General features: G+C 44.6%; 1 protein-coding gene and 1 long non-coding RNA gene across 5 annotated transcripts in view; one reads left to right on the forward strand and one right to left on the reverse strand.

Moving 5' to 3' along the window:
• The window catches only part of RIN3 (Ras and Rab interactor 3), a 183844-nt gene that overhangs the window by 95170 nt on the left and 65337 nt on the right, over nucleotides 1-23337 (forward strand). For all 4 annotated transcript variants that reach the window (XM_015144395.3, XM_015144397.3, XM_015144396.3 and 1 more), the window contains exon 4: nucleotides 10789-10861. In XM_015144395.3, coding sequence (XP_014999881.3) covers nucleotides 10789-10861 — 73 coding nt within the window. The remainder of the gene's footprint in view (nucleotides 1-10788; nucleotides 10862-23337) is intronic.
• Nucleotides 5329-14590, reverse strand: LOC144330383 (uncharacterized). The gene is made up of 2 exons (XR_013396504.1): nucleotides 10758-14590; nucleotides 5329-7152 (listed from the first exon to the last, which is right to left on the reverse strand). It is a non-coding gene; the product is annotated as an uncharacterized LOC144330383 (long non-coding RNA).

Consider the following 23337-nt stretch of genomic DNA (forward strand, 5'->3'; position numbering starts at 1 on the left):
CCAGGGGCAATCCTAATCTATCCATTGACTCCATCCAGTGCTCATTCCATAAGCATGCATATTGAGTCCTTGCTGCATGCAAGGTTTTCCTTAGATAAAAACAATCAACATCTCTCTCTCCCTACCCAACCAAATGTTCAATCATCGAAAGAGAATGAGCTGATTGTTTCTGAATCTCTACCCACCCCTCCCCACCAAGAAAGAATTACAGATAGGTCCCAGGGCCCATACCACCAGCAGGTTCCCTGTTACCCTTCTAACTGTGAGGCTTCCTCTCAATTTCCTTATCCATTTTCCTTTTTTTTTTTTTTTTTTTTTGAGATGGAGGGAGTCTCCGTCTGTGGCCCAGGCTGGACCTCATTGCAGCCTCCACCTCCTAGGCTCAAACGATCCTCCTGTCTTAGCCTCCCAAGGTAGCTGGGACTGCAGATGTGAGCCGCCATGGCTGGCTAATTTTTGTATTTTTGGTAGAGATAGCATTTTACCATGTTGCCCAGGCTGGTCTCGAACACCTGAGCTCAAGGGATCCGCCCACCTCGGCCTCCCAAAGTGCTAGGATTACAGGAGTGAGCCACCACTCCCTGCCCCATTTACTCTTTATTTCTACATACTATGAGCACAATAAGTCCTTGTTGATGAGTAAATACATAATGAAAAATGTCCTAGCCAAAGAGAAACTCTGGCCAAGCCCTTCAAATGGGGGTCAGAACTGGAAAATTTATTGACAACTCCTATTGTCAATCGAAATGTGTTAGAAGTGGGATCTCTAGGGTTAACAAAACTGTCTGCTAAAAAGGAAAGATTGGGTTTGTGTTTCACAACTATGTATATACTTCAAAAACAATGATCCTTGGCAAGGTACATCCTCATTCCGTGCTTTCATATCATGATCTGTTCCTTCTCAAAGCAAGGATCCGGCTTGGATTAACAAACGCTCACACTTCATTTGTTAACCAAGATCAATGAGACTGTAATGAAGGCATCTGTCAATAGGCTTTCTTTCCCTAGAGTCAATGTGATGAAGAACAAGTTTTCATTTGTTGAATACATTAGCCTCAATTGCTGGGAACTTGTAGTAATTAAAACTGTCATACCTGAAATTTACCTTTGCACCATCTATGAAGAAAGCATCTACAAAGGGAAATAATAGTGTCAATAAAATTACAGAGAGGACTTTGGTCTAGATAAGAATGATAACTGGTTAAAGGCCCACAATTCATTAATGATATCAATAGAGAGAAGAATTGACCGTTAATTAAAGCAGATTGGGAATGGCCCTACTGAATCATTTATATAACACCCATTGTGTGCCTACTATTTTCTGGACAAGCTTGGACAGCATTGTTTTATTCTTAAATTTGGAAAGACCCTGTTAAGAGGATGAAAAGACAAGGCCAGATACAGTGGCATGCACCTGTAATATCAGCCACTTGGGAGGCTGCAGTGAGAGCATCCCTTGAGCCCTAGAGTTCAGGACAAGCCTGGGCAGCAGAGGGAACCCCAGAGCCAGTCTCAAAAAAAAAAGAAGGGGGAGGACAAAAAAACAAACTACAGAATGGGAGAAAACATTTGCAAATCACGTATCTGACAAAAATATGTACATCTAGAATATATAAAGAACTCTCTGCCAGGTGCAGTGGCTCATACCTCTAATCCCAACACTTTGGGAAGACAAAGTGGAAGGATTGCTTGAGCCCAGGAGTTCAAGACCAGCCTGAGCAACATATTGAGACCCCATATCTCCAACAACAACAACAAAAATTAGCTGGGCATGGTTGTGCATGCCTGTAGTCCCAGCTACTTGGGAGGCTTAGCTGGGAGGATTGCTTGAACCCAGGATGTTCAGGCTACAGTTAGCCATGATCGCACCACTGCATTCTAGTCTGGGTAACAGAGCAAGACCCTGTCTCAAAAAATAAGTAAATAAATAAAGACAAGTAACCCAATCAAAAATGGGCAAAGGATCTGAGTAGACATTTTTGCCAAGAATATATGGAAATGGCCAAGAAACACATGAACAGACTCTCAACAGTCACTAATCATCAGACATGCAAATAAAAAAAACCACCATGAGATACACTTCACACCCACTAGGGTGACTATCATAAAAAAGGATGGACAATAACAAGTGTTGACAAGGGCGTGGAGAAATTAGAATACTCATACCTTGCTGGTGGGAATATAAAATGGTGCTGTCACTTTGGAAAACAGTATGACAGTTTCTTAAACATACAGAATTGCCATATGACTGAGCAATTCCACTTCTAGGTTTATACCCAAGAGAAGTAAAAACATATCCACACAAAAACTTGTACACAAATGTTCATAGCAGCATTGCTTGTAGTAGCCAAAATGTGGAAACTACCCAAATGTCCATCAACTGATGAGTGGAAAAATACAATGTGATATATCCATACAGTAGAATATTATTCAGCCATAAAGAAAAATATTCAATTAGAAATGGGCAAAACACATGAACAGATATTTCACCAAACAGGATACACAGATGGCAAACAATCACACGAAAGAATGTTCAACATCATTAATTATTTGAGAAACGCAAATTAAAACCACAATGAGATATCACTGTTCACCTATTGGAATGGTTAAAATAAAAAGTAGGAATAACACTAAAGGCTGGTGAGGATGGGAAGAAACTGAATCACCCCTGCATTCTTGGTGGGAATGTCAAATGGTGTGGCCTCTCTGGAAAGGAGTTTGGCAGTTCCTTTGAAAACTAGAGGCTGGCTATGGTAGCTCATGCCGGTAATTTCAATATTTTGGGAGAACAAGGTGGGAGGATTGCTTAAGGCTAGGAGTTCCTCATCTCTACCAAAAATTTAAAAATTAGCTGGGTGTGGTGGTGCATGCCTGTGGTCCCAGGTACTTGGGAGGCTGAGGAACACTTGAGTATGGGAGGTTGAGTTTGCAGTGAGCCATGATGGCACTACTGCACTCCAGCCTTGGCAACAGAGTGAGACTCCTTCTTCAAAAAATGATAGGAAATTACAGATGACCTTACCACATGACCCAGCAATTTCACTCTTGGGCATATATCCCAGAGAGATGAAAACACATTTTTCACACAGAAACTTGTACGTCAATGTTTACAGAAGTTTCGTGCATAGTAACTAAAAGCTGGAAACCATCCAAATGTCCTTCAGTGGATGAATGGCTAAACAAACCCATGGTATATCCATGCTACGGAATATTACTCAGCAATAAAAGGCAATGAACTATTGATTCACGGAACAACTTGGATGAACCACAAGGAAGTTACACTGAAAAAAGCCAGTCTCCAAAAGATATATACTTTGTGATTCAACTTATATGACATTCGTGAAATAATACGGTCATAGAGACAGGAACAGATTAGTTGTCAGGGCTAGTGATGGGGAGGGGCTAGATGTGGCTATGAAGGGATAGCACAAGGGAGCTCTATGGTGTTGAATGAACCAAATATGTTGATTGTGGTGACTGCGCGAAGCCACCTATGTAATAAAATTGCCAAATATTGTACAAACACACGCACACATAAATGAGTGCATATAAAACTGCTGACATCTGAATAGCGTCTGGGGATTGTGTCGAGGTCAGTTTCCAGGTTTTGACATTGTGCTCTAATTATTACCGATATTACCACTCGGGGGAACTGGGTGAAGGGTACATAGGACTTCCCTATTCATTTATTTGCAACTTCTTGTAAGTCTATAAGCATTCCAAAATAAACCATTTTATGAATACAGTTATTTATTTTATTAATGCAATTAAATAAATATTTGAGAACTGGCAATGTACCAACCACCATGGTATATGCTGGGGGTTCTGTGCAAAACAAGATGCACATGCAGTCTCTGCTCTTGCATTTGCATTACTGAATGATATAACTGAATTTCTCTCTCTCTTTTCTAGCATTTTTTTTTTTTTTGAGACAGAGTCTCACTCTGTTGCCCAAGCTAGAGTGCAGTGGTACAATCTTGGCTCACTACAACCTGTCTCCTGGGTTCAAATGATCCTCCTGCCTCAGCATCTCAAGTAGCTGGGATTACAGGCACCTGCCACAACGCTCAGCTAATTTTTGTATTTTTGGCAGAGACGGTGTTTCATCACATTGGCCAGGCTGGTCTCAAACTCCTGACCGCAAGTGATCCACTTGCCTCAGCCTCCTAAAGTGCTGGGATTACAGGCGTGAGCCACTGTGCCCAGTCTCTCTTTCTTAGCATTTTTAAAGTTGTTTATTAAATTATACAAAAAACTTGCATTTAAAAAAATGTATTTTAATTTGGGGGTACAAGTGGGTTTTGGTTACATAAGCTCTTTAGTGATGATTTCTGAGATTTTGGTGCACCTATCACCTAAGCCGTGTACACTATACTCAACTTGTAGTCTTTTATCCCTCACCCCACACGCAGCTTTCCCATCCCACTCCCCAAAGTCCATTCTATCACTCTTATGCCTTTGCATCCTCATAGCTTAGCTCCCACTTATAAGTAACAACATGTGACATACAGTTTTCCATTCCTGAAAAACTGAGCCTCTTTAAAAACAAAAACACCTGATCGCTTTCAGCTCTTCATGGATGTTCTGTTTTGATGTTGAGATTGTGAGTGCCAGGGGCTGGGCTGGCATGCATGTACCCAGCATCTCTACCTGCCCCTGACCCAGCCTTGAGGGTGAGTCACCAGTGAAAGGTTTCCTTTCTTCTGAGCCAGGGCAGAGTCTGATTGTTGTCACCTGCTGTCACCTTGGAGCACACTGGGTTCTGTCTGGTGCCTGTTCTCACATCTCACCTCTTGAGAAGGTTTGGACAGGGTCTGCTGGTATGTTTCCCCTGAGGCTTTTGCTGAGGGATATGGGAGAATGTACTCAGTGTGACAAGTCTTGGGAACTGCTGGAGCTGGCAATTTTGTTGGGAGGAGCAGGCTGGCGGGCTCCCTCCCCAGGGCAGAAGCAGGTGCTGGATGGCCTGAGGCTCTGTCAGAACTGTCTTGGCAGGTTCATGGGTGACATGGTCTCCTGGGCAGTAGGTGGCATGGGGGCTTGTCAGCTGTATTAGTAGGGTTTTGAGCTGCTACTGAAAGCAGCATGAGCTGAGAGGACACTGGAAACCACGGGTTTTAGAGAAAAATCTTAACTATGTCTCCGCTTACAAAAGTCGTATATGCTTATTATAAAAACTCGCAGGAAAACAATGCAGGAAGTGAAATTCAGTCTGTGTGTGTGTGTGTGTGTGTGTGTGTGTGTGTGTGTGTATGTTTCTGGTTTTAATAACAGCTTTATTCAGATATGTTTATTTAATGTATCAGTATCTTTTTACTAGATAACAGCTTTATTCAGATGTGTTTATTTAATGTATTCAGTATCTTCCAAGATCAAGGCGCTGGCGCAGAAAAAATTTTTTTTAAGTATTAGATATCATACAATTAAGCAATTTAAGGCATACAATTCAATGGCTTTTAGTGTATCACAGAGTTGTGCAACCATCATCACAGTCAATTAAGAACATTTCATCACCTCAAAAAAGAAACCTTGTGTTGTGTAACAGCGTGAATGTACTCAATGCCACTGAACTGTACACTTAAAAATGATTAAAATGCTAAATTGTGTGTTATTTATAGTTTACCATTATAAAAAAGAAAGAAAGAATGAAACCCATACCCTTTAGCTAGCATCCCCCTATCTCCCCCAACCCCAGCCCTAAGCAACCACTAATATCCTTTCTGTCTCTGTTTATTTGGCCCGCTCTGGATCTTAGCACCTGAAGGCCCCTTTTGCCCGACTGTTCTTTACGGGTCCTCGCTGTGTGGCAGGCATGGTGTTGGGCTCAGTGCAGGGGACAGGGAAAAGTGAGACCTGTTCCTGCCCCAGCTATAGTCCAAGAGCCCCTGCCTCTCACTCACAGTAAAACACACCGGTGGCATTTCCCTGATGGGCCTTTTGGGCAGCACATCCTGTGTGTGGCTTTCCGATGAGAGAGGGTGGAATCCCTGGGAAATGAAGGCTTTGAGGTAGAAGGTGGATCTAGAACTGGACTCTGGAGGTGCAGGGATTCTCTGTGCGGGACAAAGAGCATGAGCAGAGGCAAGGAGTTGGGAGTGAGGACTGTAGAAACAGGAGAGAGGGAAGAAAAAGCCCAGCCAACAGACAGGATTACTGTTGAGGAGCAATAGGAAATGAGATCCAGTGGGTCTGCAAAACCCTTTCCCTGCACCCCTGCCTCACACCACATTGCCTTGCATGTGTAAAATGACAGTTCAGTAATATCCCCATTGACTGAACACACGGGCACTGTTCCAAGCCACTCCCATGGCATAATTTATTTCATGTTCACGGTGATGTTTATTTGGTGGTGTAGTCACTTCTTATGGCTGCCACTGCAAATTACACAAACTGGGAGCCGTAGAACAACATAAACTCATTCTCTCACAGTTCTGGAGGCCAGAAATCGGAAATCAAGGTGTGGACAGGCTTGGTTCCTTCTGGAGACTCTAGAAGCATCTGTTTCATGCCTCCCTCCTGGATTCCAGTGGTTGCTGCCAATCTTTGGCATTCCTTGGCTGGCATTCCTTGCATCACTGCAATCTCCATCTCCAGCTTCCCATGGCATTCCCATCTCTGGGTCTGTGTCCCATGCCCTCACATGGCCTTCTTTTTTTTGGAGACAGAGTCTCGCTCTATCCTCCAGGCTGGAGTGCAGTGGCGTAATCTCACCTCTGCCTCCCGGGTTCAAGCGATTCTCATGCCTCAGCCTCCCGAGGCACCCACTACCACGCCTGGCTAATTTTTTTATTTCTAGTAGAGACAGGTTTCACAGTGCTGGCCAGCCTGGTCTCAAACTCCTGACCTTAGGTGATCCACCTGCTTCGGCCTCCCAAAGTGCTTGGATTACATGCGTGAGCCGTCACACCCAGCCCATGTGGCCTTCTGACAAGAACACCAGCCATTGGATTTAGGGCCCACTCTAATGCAGTGTGAGGTCAGCTTCGTTACATCTGCAAAGACCCTATTTCCAAATAAGTTCACATTCACATGTATTAGAGATTCACATGTATTCACATGTATCACATTCACATATCTTTGGCAGGAACACAAGTCAATCCTCAACAGGTGGGTACTTTACTACCCCTGTTGTGTTCGTCTGTTCTTGCATTGCTGTAAAGAAAGAGATTGAGTAATTTATAAGAAAATAAGTTTAACTGGGTATAGTTCTGCAGGCTGTACAGGAAGCACGATGCTGGCATCTGCTCAGCTTCTGAGGAGGCCTCAGGAAACTTACAATCATGATGGAAGGCAAAGGGGGAACAAGGTGTCTCACATGGTGGGAGCAGAGCAAGGTGGGGGGCAGGTGCCACACACTCTTAAACAAGCAAATTTCATGAGAACTCTATCAGAGAACAGCACTAAGCGGGTGGTGCTAAACCATTCATGAAGGACCCACCCTCATGATCCCATCACCTCCCACCAGGTCCCACCTCCAACACTGGGGATCACAATTGCACATGAGATTTGGGTGGGAAAACAGATCCAAACCATATCACCTGCTTTATAGGTGAAGAAACTGAGGCACAGAAAGGAGAAGCAACAACCTCGGAACATGCTCACGTGCAGGTGGCGTGGCCTGGGAACCCACACGCAAGACACTGGCCAGTGCGGTACAGGACAGGGGACAGTCTAGAAGCTAAATCCACCACCCATCAGAACAAAGGATTGTTTGTCTTGTGCCAATTTGCACTCACCCGTGTTCTAGAAAGGTGTGAGGCTGTTTGTTGGGACTTCCTCAAGTCTGAGGTGTTCCTTTGGGGCCCTAGAGGGAAGGGCCATCAATCACATGGTAAGTGGTCCAAGACCCTGTCCATGATACCCCTGTGGCCTTCACCCCTCTGGGGTATCTTTCCCAGGCAGACTTAGCAAACATTCATCAATCTCCCATGCACTGTGCTGGACACTAAGGGAGACTCAAAGATGGACCAAACCCTGCCCCAGCATGCAGGACCTCCCCGTGTGTGGCCTTGGTGTGAAGGATGCTGTTTACATAGTCAGGAATGGAAAGGTGGCAGAAGGGCCGGGGGCTGGGGCCAGGGGAGAGGTTTCATTGCAAAGAAACAAGCATGAGTCTTAAGCATTGCTTATGATTTTACAAATCTGGGGTTTTAACAGTAAAACAGTAATCGGGCCTCTGCATATAGCACCGTGTTGGGCCCTGGCTGCCAAAGCGAGTAAGCCCTAGTTCCTGTACTAACGGCTAACCTATTATCTAGTGGGCTAAGTACAAAGCCTTGTAGGGATGCTGTTTCAGGAAGGGAGTCCAGGGCTTTGTGTAAAGTACCAGGGGGCACAGAAGGGGGCGTGACTGACTTTATCTTCAAAGTTTATCTGTGTTCTGCAAAAATCAGGCCTTCCCTCAATGGGAAGGAAAGCTACTGATTGTTGAGTATGCCTGGTATGTAGGCTGGACTTTTTGTGTGCATTACCACTAACACACTCCAGGCGTTCCTGAGGAAGGTCCTTCCTTCTGTTCCTGTCTTATATATGGAGCCTCTGTCTCCCCTCCCTGCTGCTGGAAGTCTTTTGGCCCCAGCCTCCCTTGGCCACGCCTGTGCTGCCCCTTGTGGAAGGAGTCGGCAGTGCACCACATGCGGGCACTAGGTGGCACTGGGACGCCCGGGCCATCCTGTGAATTCCAACACCACCGGCCAGGGTCTCTCAGACTTAAGTCATTTGTAGGCATCCTCCAAATGCCTCCTGTACCACCATCTAGTTAATATTTTACTTAAATTCTCTTTTAAAATGTTGTCTCTGTCCCAGTGGGAAACCATGATCTCCTTGCCATAGACAAATACATATTTTTTTAATTATGTGAACCGTTAAGAACAGTGTTTGATATGCAGAAAGAAGGCAAATATAAAAATGAAGTTAATTGAACACAACATGTTGGTTTGTGTATCGCTATAAGCATCTCACAGACCTCTAATGCTGTGGAGTGCTGTCCTGGGCTTTGAAAACAGGACCACAAACTGACGTCACCTATGTGCGTGTGGCTTTAGGGAAGAACTCCTTTCCCTTTACAGGTAGAAGGTCAGAGGCACTGAGCGGAGAAAGGACACACTTGAGGCCTCATTGTCCGTTCCAGGCTCAGAGCCAGACCTGGAAACTGGGTCCTGCCTTCCCTCTCCATCACATGGAAACTAGAACCTTGGGAGACCAGGACCACAGTGGGACATGCACGTGTTTCTTGGCCCCTCTGGAGCCAGAGGGCACTCATGTGGGGCTCCCACGTGCAGGGAGCATGACCGTGGGTGTGGGGAGTGTGAGGATGAGTCAAGAGTTGTGGGGCAGGTGCCTGCAGGGCACTGATGAACAGTGGGACCTCCAACAACCTGCTGAACCTCTCTGGTTCCTTCGCCCTAGCTCTCCCAAGCAGGGCAGAGCATGGTGCCATGTTCTCCACTGGTCAGTCTGGCCCCAGCTACAGGCACTGACGGCGGCGTCCTGGCACCGTGTCCCTCCGAGGAGCCCCATCCACCTTGGCATGGATTTTGAACAAATGCTTTGATCCCTCTTCCTTGTCAGAGCTGTAAAACATCAGGGTAGCCCTCGCCCTTGGGTGAGCTGTGCAGCCAATCAGGTTAGGTTCTGAGAGGCCCTGGAGATCTGGGTGACAGGCCAGTGGCCCCACTTCAGTGCCCCAGACCCATGTTCCTCCTGGAGGCTGAGGCAGAACTGGGCAACACCCTTCCTCCTGGCCTTTCCTGGGCCTCACAATTGCCAAGTTCTGAGACTGTTGCTTGGGATGACTGTGATCTATTAAATGTTTAATTCTGCATTTACAGTCTAGAACCTTGTCTGTTATTTTGTCCAAAATTATGAGTGTATATTAACACCAGCTATCCTAATAGTGATATGGTTTGGCTGTGTCCTCACCCAAATCTCATCTTGAATTATAGCTCCCATAATTCCCACGTGTTGTGGGAGGGACCTGGTGGGAGATAATTGAGTTACAGAGGCAGTTTTCCCCATACTGTTCTCCTGATAGTGAATAAGGCTCACGAGATGTGATGGCTTTGTAAGGGGAAACCCCTTTTGCTTGGCTGTCATTCTCTGTCTGCCACCATGAAGACATGCCTTTTGCCTTCCACCATAAGTATGAGGCCTCACCAGCCACATAGAACTGTGAGTCCATTAAACCTCTTTTTTTAAGTAAATTATCCAGTCTCTGGTATGTCTTTTTTTTTTTTTTTTTTTTTTTTCTAATTGAGACAGAGTCTCACTCTGTTGTCCAGGCTGGAATGCTATGGTACGGTCTTGGCTCTCTGCAGCCTCCGCCTCCCGGGTTCAAATGATTCTCCTGCCTCAGCCTCCCAAGTAGCTGGGATTATAGGCAACACATCTGGCTAATTTTTTGTATTTTTAGTAGAGACAGGTTTCACCCTGTTGGCCAGGCTGGTCTTGAACTCCTGATCTTGTGATTCGCCCACCTCGGCCTCCCAAAGTGCTGGGATTACACACGTGAGCCACTGCGCCTGGCCCGGGTATGTGTTTATCAGCAGTGTGAAAATGGACTAATTACAAATAAGTAATCCTCTGAAATCTCAGTGGATTGACAAGGAAGTCCCTTTCTCACTTAAGGTCCTGTTGACAGCTGATGTGTATGGAGCCACATGCAGCCCAGCATGGGACCCAGAATGAGTGTGGCAGACATGCCCCCCCACCCAGTCCCTGCCGCCTCCTTCCCCCCTTTTCCTTGGCGGGATACTTACCTCACCCAGGACCCTTCTTCTCTCTCCCCAGTTTTGTACCTGGAAGGCTCAGCTCTTGTGTTTGAGGACATCTTCAGACTGATTGCGTTCTACTGTGTCAGTAGGTGAGTAGACCCGGCCCTGCAGGAGGTTGTCTGGTTGCAGCAAACATCCCATGCAACCCTGGGTGGGTACAGAGAACTTCACAAGGAAGCCCCAGAGAGAGGGGTGCGGCTCAGAGGATGCAGAGAGAGGGCACAGGCCCCTCTGGGAACCACAGGGGACTTGTTGGCTCTGAGGCTTTCTCACACTATCTGATAAGAACCCCTCCCTTCCACACCTGCCCCTCTGGCTCACTGCCTGTCTCCCGGCTTCCTGTGTTATCAGCTTCAAGGACAGCCTGGAGTCCTGCGTGTACCAGGCCTCCCATTGCAGGGGTTCTAGAAGGAACTTCCTGTAGGGGCAGCAACAGGGGCTGATCCCCCTTTATGGGAGGTAGCTTGTGATTACGAAGCAGCTGCTGGGTGGAGCGGGTGTCTGCTAACCACCCTGAGAACTGCCTGTTTATTCAAAACTGGTTTTGGGTCAGTAAGAATTTAAAAATACACTTTGGTGCCATAAGCCAATGACTTAAGCTACAGGACCTTGACAAGGGCTGGTTAGAAACAGGGTGGGATGTGTTGGGGTCCAGCAGTGGGCTCCAGGCCCACAACTCCCTGCTGCCTCTGAAGAAAACCATGCTGAACCCAGAGCATCCCTCCCCACCTACCACGACCCTCCTGAGTCCAGATGGGCAGGAAAAGTGAGGCTGATAATGTCACCGGTGGAGGATGTCCAGGTTTTTGGCGTCTTGAACAAAGAATTGGACAAAACACACAAAGCAAGGAAGGAATGAAGGGGTTTATTGAAAATGAAAGTACACTCCAGAGTGTGGGAGCGGGCCCAAGCATAGGGCCTCAAGGGCACCGTTATAGAATTTTGGGAATATTAAATACCCTCTAGAGGATTCCACTGGTTACTTGGGGTGTGCCCTATGCAAATGAAGAGGATGAATTAAAGTTACAAAGTCTTTTACTTGGCCTACGCCCTATGGAGAGGACATTTCCTCTACAGCTGAAGTGAGAATCGGCCTTATGTTCCCTGCCTCCAGCCCCTATTTTCCTGCCTCATCTCTTCCCTGAGAGGTGATCTCCATAAATCTTTATGGGAGGCAGAGAGAACAATGGTCTTCTTTTTTCTTTAACTGCTTCATGCTGGCTTGGGGCGTAGTCCCTGCCTATTGGGGATCAAGGAGCTCTCACCCTGCTCTGTATAGTGGAGGCAGGGTAGCTTCTGGACGGCTAGGGGTGGTGTCTTCACCTGCAACTGGCTGGAACCTTTGTTGCATGTTTATCTGAAGCTTGATGGTCTCTATGCGAGAGGAAATGAATTTGGTTAAAAGATTTAATGGGAACTTCAGGGGGGTGGATACCTATGTTGTCAAGAATGTTTGTTATAGAGATTTGCAGGAGAAAAAAATAAAACCTGGTCTGTTCTAGAATCTATGTGTTTCCTTAAAGTCTTAGCAAAAGCGACACCATTTTGGTTTGGTTTGTTGGGGCCTAGTGCATGAGCTTAGTCCAAAACAATGGCCTCCCAGAATTTTGTTTAACAAATTCCTGGCCAGGCATGGTGGCCCACACCTGTAATCCCAGCACCTTGGGAGGCTGAGGCTGGTGTATCACTTGAGGTCGGGAGTTCGAGACCAGCCTGGCCAACATGGTGAAACCCCACCTCTACTAAAAACACCAAAAATTAGCCGGGCGTAGTGGCGGGTGCCTGTAATCCCAGCTACTCAGAAGGCTGAAACAGGAGAATTGCTTGAACCTGAGAGGCGGAGGTTGCAGTGAACTAAGATTGTACTGGGCAACAAGAGCAAAACTCCATCTCAAAAATAAATAAATACATAAATAAATAAACAAATAAATAAATTTTAAAATTCCCCCTTCTTGGTCACGTTCTCACTTAGGTGAGAGCCTAAGTGAGAACGTGACCAAAACTTAGGGCCTTAGTGCCACTCTGTTACCCTCATTTTGGGTTTCTGGTCTTACTTAGCCCATCATTCACAGGTTATGGTGTCCTCATGGTCGCATATTTCTTTCAGCTCCTGTCATTCCAGCTGGAGAGAGACCATGTGACATTCTAGAGATGGCTGCATGCAAGCATTTAAAACCTTTGAGAGAATACAGCCCAACAGGAAGACTATTACTATGACTATTGGGAGGATAATAGTAAGAAATTGGAGTATGCTCCTTGCCCAAGGTCCCCACAAGCCAAACCTCCTAAAATCAAAGAGACCAAAGAATGACTTAACTAAGCAGTTTCTTTGTTAATCCACTAGCACTGAATTCCTATAATCTTCGTTTGATGTGTTTCTCCGTAGGCCACATGTGCCAGCAGCTGCACAGATACATCTTTGTTCAGCCAATTCTGTCATAACTTTCACAAGAAAATTTAAAGTCTGTTGTGTAACTGTAGCCTTTACAGTAGAATTTGCTGTAGAGCCTATCATGAGGGATATATTGCTAATCATTGCTTCTTTTACTTTAAACCATTATTATTATATTGCTAATCATTGCTTCTTTTACTTCTTTTACTTTAAACCATGGAAAAAGGACCTAATAAATGATGCCCTTCTAGAAGAGTGAAGGCCTCCTGGCAATGTTATCTTTAACCCATGATGTGGGTTAAGACAAATGAACCAATGTTTTGTTTCTGACTGATTATGAGGCGACCATAATGAGGTACCATCAAAGTTTTTTTAAACCTACATTGGGCCTTTGTCCTTTATCCATCAAAGTATAAGGTTCTCCATGTATAAGGCTGGCTGCAGACTCCTTCGTGAATAAAAGTACACCCCATAAGTGCACAAAACAGACCCCTTTTCCACTTCTATTATTCATAGAGGCATAAGCAAGGGAAAATGTTCAAAGATAAGAGTTTCATGATAGTGGAGGCCTTAATCTGTGAACTTGGGGAAAGCTGTTCACATCAAGGATGCCATCCTCTTCTGGAGAGAAACCTCCCTGCTTAGCCTTACCCCAGGGGTTCCAATGGGTATATAGTTCCAAGAGTATGGAGGGACCCTTCACAGTTTTGACATTATGAACCCAAAGTTCCAGGTCCTGAAGTTTTGTTGCGTGTGGATGGCAAGGACAGTCTTTCTCTGATGTTCTCAGAAGATCTAAACTATAAAAAGCTTTTTTACCTGGTGAAAATACACTATAGGCCGGGCGCAGTGGCTCAAGCCTGTAATCCCAGCATTTTGGGAGGCCGAGACGGGCGGATCACAATTTCAGGAGATCAAGATCATCCTGGCTAACCCGGTGAAACCCCGTCTCTACTAAAAAATATAAAAAGCTAGCCAGGCGAGGTGGCGGGTGCCTGTAGTCCCAGCTACTCGGGGGGCTGAGGCAGGAGAATGGCGTAAACCCGGGAGGCGGAGCTTGCAGTGAGCTGAGATCCGGCCACTGCACTCCAGCCTGGGCGACAGAGTGAGACTCCATCTCAAAAAAAAAAAAAAAAGAAAATACACTATAGCATAATAATCTACTGTTATAACATCAGTCCTCTTGCATGGGAAAGCTTTTATACAACCAGATACATGCATTGAAAATAACAATTGAATGAAATCCCTTTGTAAAATGTTTAAGTGGCCTACCAGGTGACCAATTTAACCTGAGGCTTTAATTGTTTTCCCAGGAATATGGGATCAAACATTGGTTATAAACTATGTTAGTAATTTGTAAGTCACTACATCAATGTTTTCAATTTGGATCATTTTATCTTTTCCATGTTGGGTCATGGAATGCAGAACTCTTTTTTTTTTTTTTTTTTTTTTTTGAGACGGAGTCTCGCTCTGTCGCCCAGGCTGAAGTGCAGTGGCCGGATCTCAGCTCACTGCAAGCTCCGCCTCCCGGGTTCACGCCATTCTCCTGCCTCAGCCTCCTGAGTAGCTAGGACTACAGGCGCCCGCCACCTCGCCCGGCTAGTTTTTTTTGTATTTTTAGTAGAGACGGGGTTTCACCGTGTTAGCCAGGATGGTCTCGATCTCCTGACCTCGTGATCCACCCGTCTCGGCCTCCCAAAGTGCTGGGATTACAGGCTTGAGCCACCGCGCCCGGCCGGAATGCAGAACTCTTAATAATAAAAGCTTTAAGGATTCTGGAAGGACAAGGTGGCCATCCTGGTTCTCCATGAGGCCATGCTTAATTAACATTAGACTTATATTATCTTGGATACTAGTTGTTTTTCCAAATTAGGTACATAGCATGGACAAGAAAAAATTTTTTGTGGTTTATAATAACTTAGCATAATAATCATAATTATAATTGATAGCATATACTTAGACATTAGCATTTTAGAAATCCCATACAATTTTATAACACATATTAGTATTATTCACAAAAATATAACCTAAAGAAGACTGAACATCATTTTTGCAATCCCATGTACTTAAACATGTCAAATAATCCTGTTTACTTCCTTTCTGGATGTTTTCAGGGGCCCTCTGATCTATCCAAAAAATCAGGCATTAGGAAAGACAATTTTGAAACTGAAGTTTGATTTTGAAATTCCAGAGCACCATAAATTATTTATTTTGCCAAAATGACTCAGAAATTAAAAAAAAAAACCTTTTATAACCTTTTACAAAACAAAAACGTGCACACACACACACATTCTACTGTTCTTACTGTTCTTATACACCTTGCATGTAAAACTGTGTCTAGTAGTCTTTTTTTTTTTTTTTTGAGACGAAGTCTCGCTCTGTCGCCCAGGCTGGAGTGCAGTGGCGAGATCTTGGCTCACTGCAAGCTCCGTCCCCCGGGTTCACACCATTCTCCTGTCTCAGCCTCCCGAGCAGCTGGGACTACATGCGCCTGCCACCACGCCCGGCTAATTTTTTGTATTTTTAGTAGAGATGGGGTTTCACCCTGTTAGCCAGGATGGTCTCAATCTCCTGACCTCGTGATCTGCCCGCCTCAGCCTCCCAAAGTGCTGGGATTACAAGCATGAGCCACCATGCCTGGCCTCTAGTAGTCTTAATTGCATGTTATAATGGTGAATTTTAAAGTAAAACTTGGTAAGTTATGTTCTCACAAGGTTTGACTATTTCCAGCATAGCTAGAAGCGTGGCCAACTCCACATGTCCCCAGGCCTTACCTAGCTGGAAAGCAGGCAAGTTAAACAATTTTCAAAAGCCAGAGAAGCAGCTTATGACCTTCAAGCATTTAGCAAACCCAATATTTGAACATAATTTGGGCCACTTGTTTACATTTTGAAGACATTTGTATTTTACCGATAGTCTTTAAAACTGTCTTTATTTCCCAAAGATTACTCAAGTCACATGAACTAAATAAAAGGCATTACATTTTTCACTTTTCCGACAAAATATTTGACTTAAGCTTTTATTATTAAACCGATTAATTTAAAACTTTACAGGGGAGATAAACCGTGAATTTTCCTTTATAATTAACCAGTTTGCACAGAGAGAGAGAAGCCAGAGACTGACTAGTAAGAAACTCTTACCCTTTTGCTGGCATGCCAGGTTTCTGCGTTCTCCCTCCCTGAGTGGTCCTAGCGACCCTGCTTAACCATATGCAAACAAACACATGGCCATGAATTAAGAATATTCACAAATAGTTTACAAATTTTGGAGACATTAGGCAGAGAGAGAGAAATATGACTTAAATTCTATTTACGATAGTATACTCAAGACACTTAAATTATCAGGAAGCCTAAAATCCAAAAAGTTAGTTTAAAGATAGAAAGCTGATGTGCTCCATTAATTCCTGTGGGCCTGACAAAGGTAGCTTTGGAATTCCAGATAAATGGAATGAATGATGACTTACTAGAAATACATGGGAAACAAAATAACTATTCACAGAACCAAATAAAAGCCTTGCACTAGGAACTTAAAAAAAAAAAAAATCATAGTTTTATACATATGGATACACAAGCAAAGCCAGAGGAGAATAAACAGCAAGTAAATGAAAACTAGAAGCCAAAAACAAACAAACAGAAAACCAACCCTAAATTTTCCTACTCAATTTACCCTGGAGGCTACAGTGTTACCTAGGACCCCCCAAAAACCCACATAATGAATATTTTAATCCTGACACATAATTCAGTATCCTTAAGTTCACCAATATTTTCAAACAGCCTGCGCAATTAAGAAATTCACTTTAGACACATGGCCAATAAGTACTACAGCACTATCCATGCAAAACAGTAAACATAGTGTGAAGCAACACAAGCATGTATGTGAGATTTGGCTTTGCACTAAATCCAGCTTCATGCTTAACTGTATTAAAAAAAGAATTGCCAGGCCGGGCACGGTTGCTCATGCCTATAATCCTAGCACTTTGGGAGACCGAGGCAGGTAGATCACGAGGTCAGGAGATGGAGACCATGCTGGTTAACATGGTGAAACCCCATCTCTACTAAAAATACAAAAATTAACCGGGTGTGGTGGCACATGCCTATAGTCCCAGCTACTCAGGAGGCTGAGGCAGGAGAATGGCATGAACCCAGGAGGCGGAGCTTTCAGTGAGCCGAGATCATGCCACTGCACTCCAGCCTGGGCGACAGAGCGAGACTCCATTTCAAAAAAAAAAAAAAGAATTGCCAAACTTCCGATGCATTTTTTACAATACTTCTTGTTTTACTGTCGATGAAAAGAGCAAACTCTGTAAAATATTTTAAGAGATTTATTCTGAGCCAAATATGAGTAGCCATGGCCCGTGACCCAGCCCTCAGGAGGTCCTGAGAACATGTGCCCAAGGTGCTTGGGGTGCAGCTTGGTTTTACAGATTTTAGGGAGGCATGAGACATCAATCAAATACGATTAAGGAATACATGAATACGTTGGTTTGTTTCAGAAAGGCAGGACAACTTGAAAACTGTCGGGATGGGGAGCAGTGTTCCAGGCTATAGGTAAATGTAAACATTTTCTGGTTGACAATTGATTGAGTTTTTTTCTAAGGACCTGGGATCAATAGAAAGGAAACGTTCATAAAAGATGTGAAAAACCAAGGTTCTTTCGAAGTCTCATAGTGGCTGCCCTTAGAAACAATAGATGACAAATGTTTCCTATTCAGACCCTTTAAAAGGTGCTAGACTCTGCCAGTTTTGGTAGACAACATATAACAGTAAGTGTACATACAAATAAACACATGTAGATGTGTATACACGCACATAAATGAAAATCCAGTAGCTTGGAATCTTAGCCAAGAGATAGCAATACAAACTTACTGGTTTTACTTTGCTCCAATAGATAAGCCAATGAAGGCTGTGAACCAAAATTTCGGGTAAAGCGGTCTCTATGGCAGTTTGCTTTTTAAAGGCCAGACCTCCCCAGACTCCAAAGAGTCCTGGAGCCAAACAGCACCAAAGGAGGGCATCACACATTAACCAGGCTCCCTGCTTAGAACAGCAGCACAAGTGGGATCCATGCAATGCCATCCCACTTTCCCAGTAGACAGTAAACTCCAGATTCTAAACAATTTGGGGGCCAAGCAGCATTGCAACTGCAAGAGAAAATTCTAAGGAGGGCTTTAGTACTAGACCTCAGAACCTCTGCCAAGAGCATCCCCTTTGAGGAGGTTGAGGTCTGCAGGATCCCCCAGAGCATCCTCCTGTGGGCTCCAATCTTAGAGTGTCAGACGTCTCTGACCTTAGGTGGGCACTGGCATGTGTTCCCTCCAGAGCCTGCTATGAGCTTTCCTTTGGTACCTGGGTGTAATCCCTGACTTTTAGCATCCTTATAATTTGATAAGGCCACGCCTTCCTATGCTTCCTGTTCTGTTAGAAACAAATTTTTGGTGCCGCAAAGTAAACCCAGCACTCAGGCAAAAGTTTTCTCAGCAAGGCAATTTACTTCTGTAGAAAGGCACTTCTTGCATACAAGGCAGAGGCAAGGGGGAGCGTACAAAACAAAGGAGAACAGGAGTTTCTTATCCCTAACGCAGGCCCTGTTCCTGTGTCTTCCCCCTGTGGGCTGGGGTCGGACCGCACAATCTAGGCTAATTCCGATTGGGTACTGTTGACATCATCAAAGGAGGCGAGGTGGGCCTTTGACAGGAAGGACAGGTACATCTTGGGGTGCATCTTGGGGTGTTTGGGCACAGCAGAGAGAGGGAGGGCTGATAGATGAATGGGTACGATTACCTTTTAGAATAGAACAAAGAACCAGGAACAGAAACTCTTTGAAGAGGAACTATTAGTTCTTAACAACAATTTCCTCCTCTTGAATTTATACATTTCCCTCTTTAAACTTATCTAACATGGCTTGGATTTGTTGATCTTTCAAGGGAAATAATTTATTACTATAGGATTTGGAAGAACTAGAGAAGGTTCGGTTAATAGCTGTCTCTGTAAGTCTTTGGACTAGCCCACGAATGCAGGGTATGATGCAGCATCCAACAACCATAAGCACAGCTATTGCGATTGCGAGAGAGGTAACAATAGAGGCCATGAGTCCTTTCCATTTACCGAACCAAGTTCCTAACCATCCTGTGAAAGGGTCACTTATCCCAGAATTTGTGGCTAATTCATCTGATAAGGAGGTAAGACCTTGTAAAGCTTTTGTAATTGTTCCATCAGGGGCTGTATTGTTGGGAATGTAGGTGCAGCATTGGGTTCCTATCATAACACAAACTCCACCTTTTTCTGCTAACATCATATCTAAGACCATCCTGTTTTCCCAAACCATTTGGCTAGTAGGCCCTAATTGCTCAGCTATTCCTTTGATAGCATCCCTAGTGTAATTAATAAATCGCTGCTGGTTATAATAGATGTAATTTATCCAAGCTACATTTTTATTAATAGCTACCACTGGAAGTAATGATTCAAATCCTGCAGCTATTGGGTTTCGGGCTTTGAATCTATCAGGTACCCCCCGTGGGACTCCAATTGCATCTATATAGACACGAGAGTCAAAAGATCCCTGAGGGGCCCCTCTTGTTTTACGGTGTTGTGGTTTCTCTTTTTCTCGTTGTTGAAATGCCAGGGTGAAAGGGATGGCCAATTGAATTAGAGCACAAGTGCCACCCCAGTTACTTGGCAGGGTGGTCAGTAGGGGTCCACCACAATACCACCATACATCAGCTCGGGGATGAATAAGGGGAGACTGATTGGTAAGCTCTTGGAAAGACTTAACCTCACTGCATCCCTTTAGGTCCCCAAGAAACTCCAAATTTTTTCCCCGTCGTGAGAGACAGGAAGTAAAATTGGCATCTGGAGATGGAGGCTGGATCGCCCTCGGGAGCTGATCCTCACTGTGTGGAATTTCAGGGAATAGCACAGACAGAACTCGACAGAATTCGCTATCCCAGGCTGTGGGGTGTTGGAAAAGAGCCACCATGCAGCCCATGCCTGGTTTGTCGGAAGACCATCCAACTGGAAAGGGGACAACTTGGGCCTCTGGCCTGCCTTGTGCACAAGCATAACAGTCGCTTTTGTTTAGAGTGCGAACAGAATATTCAATCCATTCCATCCAGGCATTTGCATCTTTGTATCCTCTTTCAATTGTCAGTGTTTGTTTTAAATTTTTCACCTCTACAATAGCTACTTTGGTTTTGTCATTAGGTGGAGAAGAGACAGTGGTCTGGTCAGCAGGTATAGAAGGGTGTAGAAGTGGAGATGTGGGGGACGGAGATGTAATGAGGTGCAACTCGAAGAATCCTATGGGGTCTTTCCCTGTTACATCTGCTCCCATCCCATAGAAGCGGTTTAGGGTGGGGGAGGAATCTTGGAGAGTTGGGATGGTGATGGAAATTTGCACCGGGTTACATTGGTTATATTGACAATTGGGAGGGGCACTTCCTTTAGTAAAATGGATATAGGGCCTTAGAACCGCTAGCGGGAAATCTGTTGAGGGGACCCAATCTTGGCGTTGAGTGACCCAAATGACTTCGTCCCAAGTTGGACAAAACGGAAACCTAGACAAGCTAGAAGCATCTGCTTTAGAGGGGCAGAGATATTTCTCCGCTGCTGTAAGCCGTCTCTGGCTTTGGAGATCCCCACAAGGCATAACTAAACAAGCATCAAAGGTAATCGTCTGGGGTGAGTCTGATCTAGTTACATTAATAATGAGGTGGCTAGCTAGAGAACAAGGAAAGAAGAAGGAGTAACAGAATAGATGAAAGAGAATTAAACTTTCCTTGGCTTTAGTTTGGTAGGATTTTCCCCTGGAACCATGGCCCATGGCCCTGGAGAGGGCGACGCTTTCTTGACTCGGCTGTGATGGGTCCATCCTTTCTCGGCGGTTCGCACTGCAGTTTCAGTTGTTAGGAGCACTAGATATGGTCCCTCCCAGGACAGTTCAAGTTGCTCTTCTTCCCAGCTCTTATGGAGGACGTAGTCTCCGGGCCGGTGCTGATCAACTGGAAACTCAAGAGGCGGGGTTTGCGCTAAGAGACCTTTAGTCCTGAGGGAAGATAAAGTAGAAGATAGACCAAGTATGGAATTCCTACAGAATTGATCTTTGGTCTCAAAAGTGGGAATGTCACTAGTGGAACTTAAGTATGGTAACCCACAGAGCATTTCATAAGGGGATAGGCCAATGTCTGTCCGAGGGGCAGTTCGGATCCTGAGTAGAACGACGGAGAGACACTTAGTCCAGGGTAATGGAGTTTCTAAAATTAACTTAGATGATTTTTTAGAGTCTGATTCATCCTTTCTACTCTTCCTGATGAGGATGGATGCCAGGGGGCATGATACTGCCATTTGATTCCTAAAGCCTGAGTAAGCGCTTTAATGATATTTGCAGTAAAGTGAGTCCCATTGTCTGAGTCCATGTTTTCTACTGGCCTGAACTGAGGTATTATGTTCTCTAGTAATATTTTAACCACATTATTAGCTGTTGCACTGGGGAGGGGAATGGCTTCAACCCAATGAGTGAGGTGGTCTAATATTACTGTTAGGTATTTAAGGCAACCTAGTGGGGACATTTCAGTATAGTCAACTTGAATGCTTTGAAATGGCCTTAATCCTGAGCTTCTGCCCCCAAAAAGTTGTTTCCTTGGGGCTGGTTTGTTTGTTTTCTTACATGTTAGGCAGCTGGCCACAACTTGTTTTGCGAAGGTGTAAATTGCATCCATAGACTCTGAGAACTGCATCACACATAGCTTGAGGTCCCCAGTGAGTCCTTTGGTGTAGTTGGGACAGGATTTCTCTCATAAGTGGTTTGGAAAGCATTTCCCTTGGGTCTGGAAAAACCCACTTCCCTTCTGAGTTTTCCTTAGCCCCTAGTTTCTCTAACTTCTCCTTTTCGGTGAGAAGAAAGATAAGGATTGCAACTGGGGGAGAGAGACAGGGAGTCAGGTGGAAGATAGGCGCTTTTTGAGAGATGGCAGATTGTTTTGAATTTGATCCGCAAGGTTATTCCCTTGGCTTTCAAAGGCAGAACTTTTCAGTGCCCTGGGACATGCACAGTAGCTATTTCTTCTGGTCATTGTAAGCTCTTTAAAACTTGAGTGATTAACTATTTGTGGACAAAGTCCTGACCTTTGCTGTTAATAGTCCAAATTTTTCCAAAGGTGTGCACTACCCCAAAGGCATACTTGGAGTCGGTATAGATGGTACCTTCTTGCTTTTGTAAATATTTTAGAGCCCGATTAACATGAACAATTCGCAAGTCCGAGCAGACCAATTATTTGGCAGTCTTCCAGATTCTATTTCAGCAAGAACTTCTCCATCTATGACAGACTATCCATTCTGTCTTTTTCCTTCAACCACCCGGGACGCGCCATCTATAAAAAGATGACGTCCTGTTTTAAAAGATTTCTCTTAAATCAGGTCTAACCTTAGAATGGTAATCAATGAGATCTAGGCAGCCACGTTCAGGATCTTTGTGGTTCGGATTCCCAGTTAGGAAAGCAGCAGGGTTAAAGGCACTGTCAGTGGTGACAGTGAGGTCATCTTTTTCTAATAGAATGGCTTCATATTTTAGAATTCTTAAGTCAGTAAGCCATCTACCCGCCTTTTGGTTTAATATTGTTGTAACTTGATGAGGTGTGCTAACAATTAATTTACCCCCAAAGGTTAGCTTTTTACTTTCCTCAGTCAACAAAGCAGTGGCTGCTATAGATTGAATACATCCGGGCCATCCACAGGTTACTGGGTCTAGAATTTTTGATAAAAAGGCCACGGGCTGCAGGTGGCCCCCATGTTCTTGAGTGAACACCCCTAAAGCTAATCCCTGATTTACACTGACAAAGAGGTGAAATGGTTGTTCGAGGGAAGGCAAAGTTAAAACAGGGGCAGTTTTGAGTAAGTGTTTTAATGCTTTAAAATCATTGACTTCCTCTGGGGCCCAAATGAGGGTCAGGTTTTTCTTGGGTAAGCTTGGAGTACAGAGACTTGACTTTTAGAGCATAGGAATCAATCCGCAAGTGGCAATATCCAACTAGCCCTAAACATTTTCTAAGCTCTTGTTTTGTACTAGGCAGGGGTGAGGACACAATTCCTTTGACTCTTTCAGGTCTTATTTTTCTCCTGCCCACACTTATCAGGTGCCCTAAGTACTTGACTTCTGACTCCACAAATCGGAGCTTCCCCT

This window comes from Macaca mulatta, chromosome 7, assembly GCF_049350105.2.
Source record: "Macaca mulatta isolate MMU2019108-1 chromosome 7, T2T-MMU8v2.0, whole genome shotgun sequence".
In the NCBI taxonomy this organism is placed as follows: domain Eukaryota; kingdom Metazoa; phylum Chordata; class Mammalia; order Primates; family Cercopithecidae; genus Macaca; species Macaca mulatta.